Source organism: Sinocyclocheilus grahami, unplaced genomic scaffold (assembly GCF_001515645.1).
Source record: "Sinocyclocheilus grahami isolate Dianchi unplaced genomic scaffold, SAMN03320097.WGS_v1.1 scaffold492.1, whole genome shotgun sequence".
Taxonomy (NCBI): Eukaryota; Metazoa; Chordata; class Actinopteri; order Cypriniformes; family Cyprinidae; genus Sinocyclocheilus; species Sinocyclocheilus grahami.
Window position 1 is genome coordinate 514,870 of NW_015505671.1, and position 4,075 is coordinate 518,944.

General features: G+C 41.2%; 1 protein-coding gene across 1 annotated transcript in view; it reads left to right on the plus strand.

Annotated features, from left to right (window-relative positions):
* The first annotated feature begins 245 nt into the window (after positions 1 to 245).
* The window catches only part of LOC107554147 (receptor-type tyrosine-protein phosphatase kappa-like), a 15,848-nt gene continuing 12,018 nt past the window's right edge, over positions 246 to 4,075 (plus strand). Inside the window, exons 1-5 of the mRNA XM_016236574.1 lie at positions 246 to 431; positions 1,112 to 1,148; positions 2,024 to 2,121; positions 2,698 to 2,814; positions 3,335 to 3,565. Of these exons, the coding sequence (XP_016092060.1) occupies positions 246 to 431; positions 1,112 to 1,148; positions 2,024 to 2,121; positions 2,698 to 2,814; positions 3,335 to 3,565 (669 nt within the window). The remainder of the gene's footprint in view (positions 432 to 1,111; positions 1,149 to 2,023; positions 2,122 to 2,697; positions 2,815 to 3,334; positions 3,566 to 4,075) is intronic.

Genomic DNA, 4,075 nt, shown 5'->3' on the forward strand with positions numbered 1-4,075 from the left:
AATTATGCTTATTTCACGAAAACTGGTCATTGTGTCTATATGACACGATTTTCGTTCGTGTATTTTATTTCTGTACAGCTACGAATAGACTCAGTAGGTAAACGTCTGGAGAAATTATGAGAGAAAATGTACTCGGTCGTCATAAGAAATAACGTCACACTGCAAATAAGCTTAAAAAGCGATCGATCTTTTGGGGATTTTTGCATTTTTTCCAAAATGGTTTTGAGGTGAAATATGACCAGGACATGTTTTCATGCACCCACCGTAAGAGCTGTTTAGAAGCTTGCTTCCTAGCGCACACAGTCAGCTGTTTTTGCCCTGAATCTGCTCTGTTTGCCGTGTGTCGCGCTGTAGACGATCATTCTCGAGTGATCCTGCAGCCAATGGAAGACGACCCGTCCTCCGACTACATAAATGCCAACTACATTGATGTAAGTGGCGATGCCGCCTCCTCCTCCATTGGCGAACGTGTGAGAAACGTCTCTCCCTCCCTCGTATGTGAGGTCTTTTATGCATGCCTTTGTCTCAACTATACACAATATACAGCTTTCTTTTCTTCCTTGTTGGAGGTGCTTGCTGACTCACTGACATTGTTGTGCTCTCTCTCACTCTTATGCGGTTGATTTTGGGGCGGTAGATTTGGCTGTACAGGGATGTAAGTATCACTGTAGGCACATTCGAACACACTTCCCCTCTCTGTCTCACCCATCCATGCCCCGAAGCCCATCTGAATGGAGCCGCTTGCGCCGCCACACTTCCAGCTCCATTCTGTGGCTCTTCCTCACGCTGCCACTCATCTGCTGTGCCTGTGCATCATGCATGTTAACATCCCTGGCTTGTGTTTCAGTTAACGCTCATGATTTTGGTGTGGTGTGTTTTAGTTTTCGTGGGAGGGGGAATTTGATGTCGGGTCTCCCTGCAGTGTGTGTTTGATCCGTAGAAATCGTGGTGTGTGTGTGTGTGTGTGTGTGTTGAGATTACACGTCTCAAAACGAAACTCTTAAAAGCGTGATGTAGCACAGTTTTGCATAGCCCACTGTGAAATAAATGACTCTCAGAATTGAATTGTTTGCTGCCTCCAACAAAATTCTTATTTTTGTTTCTCTTGCAGGGATACCAGAGGCCCAGCCATTACATCGCAACTCAAGGTAAATGAGGACGGCTGAATTAATCGTCTTTTCTTTGTTGCCAAGAACAAAAACTGACTGATGTTTAAATATAATGAACTAAATATTGCGTACTATAACAAATAATCAGTAAGTGGATTGTCGTCATATGTGGAAACTGCATTCTTTTTTATCTGATACACATCTTAAAAAGTGTGCATGCTCATAAATTCAAAATTATTCACTGAAACATGCACCGGAAACATTTGTGTAGCGACAAGTACAAAAAAATAGCATCTACGTGAAATAGTTTTATTTAAGTCAAAAATATTATCCAATATTGCTGCATCAACCTCAGTGTATTAATTTATACCAAAACTACTTTATATGGGTTAAATCATGTAGAATAAAGCAATAATCCCCAAAGAAGCCGTGGTTTACAGTGAATTTATAACAGTTAAGGGGCGTTGTCGCCTCGTGCCTAAAACCCCCTCAGCTGTTATAAATTCACTGTAAACCACGGCTTCACGGGGCTTATTGCTTTTATAAAACGGTTATTCCATATACGTAGTTAGGTTTCACAAAATAAAACAGAGCAAATAAAGTGTATGATATGAATAGAGTAATTTACAACAGCTTCGAACGTGGCTCAGCCAATCAGAATCAAGGACCGGAACTCTCCGTTTCATAAATATCTCTTTAAAGTAACAACTTTAGCAAACAATACTAATTTTATATACCACTAATACATTCTACTTTATTTATATCACAAAAGACGCCGTGCAAAATCTGTCAAATGATGCCAATTTTTTTTCTCTCTCCCAAATGTCCAAATGTAAATGACTGAAATGAAAGCGGATTATCAAATAAAAACAGAGATTTAGAGAAATAAAGCAGAGCGTTTGGCTTTCCCACAGGCCCTGTCCACGAGACGGTGTACGACTTCTGGAGGATGATCTGGCAGGAGCAGTCGGCTTGTATCGTGATGGTAACCAACCTAGTGGAGGTGGGCCGGGTATGTCGCTATACTGCCTGCGGAGGGGCCGTTGTGTGTTTTTGTGCTCTGTGATGTGACCTGTGAAGGCCCCTGCCTGCAAAAACCTTTTGAAGAGTGAGCGAGGACTAGTTAATCATCTGCTCGAAGTCACAAAAATGGGTGAATCTCACAGAGCCTGTCAGGAACGGGTCATATTTCACCCCAAAATCAAAAGATAGAAATAATCAACTTTTTTGACGCTTCTCAAAGGGTTGAAGCATGTCTGTGTATGTATTTTGTACATTTGTGCACGTTGTGGACGCTTTGTTTAATTCTCTCATTATGCACAAGTGAGTGAACTGATTTCACAGCAGTCTTTATATCATAATGCTCTTGGAGCTAATGATCACACAGTACTAGAGGTGATCCCTCACATCTCAAAGCATTTAAGCAAGACTTCAGCTTGAAGATTGTAGCATGCCATGAATTAAATCAGACTGCTGTGAATCAAGCTTTGCATCAGTCAGTATAGTTACTGTATTCAAGACGTGTTTGCATTGGAGTGCATGTGATTTGCTCTGTATTTTATGTTTGATGGGTCTCATCCTCCTGTAGGTGAAATGCTATAAATACTGGCCAGATGATGCTGAAGTTTATGGAGATTTCAAAGTGACGTTTGTGGAGGTCGAGCCGCTCGCGGAATACGTTGTCAGGACTTTCACTCTGGAGAGGGTGAGATTATTTTGACCGTGTTTAAAGTTTATTGTTAAAACCTTTTGTCTAGCATTGGCAAGTGTGGCTAATATTCTGTAAGCCTGAAGGAAATACGTTTAATGCACAGAGGCCGCACAAAGTATTTGGACACTTTTGAGCACTTAGGTCACAGTTATAAATATGTGAGAGTCTGTATCTACATGTGTCTTTTTTTTTTTAACTAAAATCACTTTTATTCATATATATACAGTACTTTAAAACCACAAACATGCATGAAGTTACTCAACGCTGACTGTCTTCATGGTCAACACTGCATCTGTCATTGCAGTACTTCAAGTACCCCTTTTTTAATTATGTATAGCTTGTAAAATGCACTGGTGCATCTTTCTCTGCACTTGCTGTGATATTTTGTCATTAGTGTGACTTGAAATATCCAGAAGCTTTTTGGGGCCAATGTATTTGCAGGGAAAGTGATTTTCAGTCTATCATTTTTCCAGGTGCTCAGGTGTTTTGTGGATGCTTGTTCTTATTTCCGCAGAGGGGTTTTAATGAGGTGCGAGAGGTAAAGCAGTTTCACTTCACTGGCTGGCCCGATCATGGAGTCCCGTATCACGCTACAGGACTGTTGTCATTCATCCGACGAGTCAAGATGTCCAACCCTCCCAGCGCTGGGCCTATCGTCGTCCACTGCAGGTACCGCAATGCATCATCACATCCTCGGCTCCTTCACACACGGTACAGCCTGGAAATGCAGAGCTCATGTGAGCATGCCAGCTGTATTAAGATCATTTGCAGTAAATGTTGGCCTTTGGTGGAGTGTGAATAGTAGCAAAATGAATCAAACACGGAAAGCCGTAGCATTTGTGAATGACAGAAAATGTGTAAAAGTGGCTACTGAAAAATATTGCTAATGAAACGTCATAATTGCTTTGTACTGGTTTGAAGACAAGAACGGGATTTCAGAACTCTTCATGTTTTAGAGCAATAGTTCACTCAATCATGAAAATTTGCTGGAAATGCACTCCTCCCCGCAAGGCCAGGAAAAAGTTTGTTTCTGCATCAGATTTGGAGAAATGTAGCATTGCATCACTGTCTCAGCAATGGATGCTCTGCAGTGAATGGGTGCCGTCAGAATGAGAGTCCTGATAAAAACATCACAATGATCTTGACAAGTGAAAAGCTACATGTGTGTAAGAAACAAATCCATCAAGGTGTTTTTAATGGCAAACAGTGGCTTCCAGCTAAAATACAAGTCCATAATCCATAATATTGCTTTCTC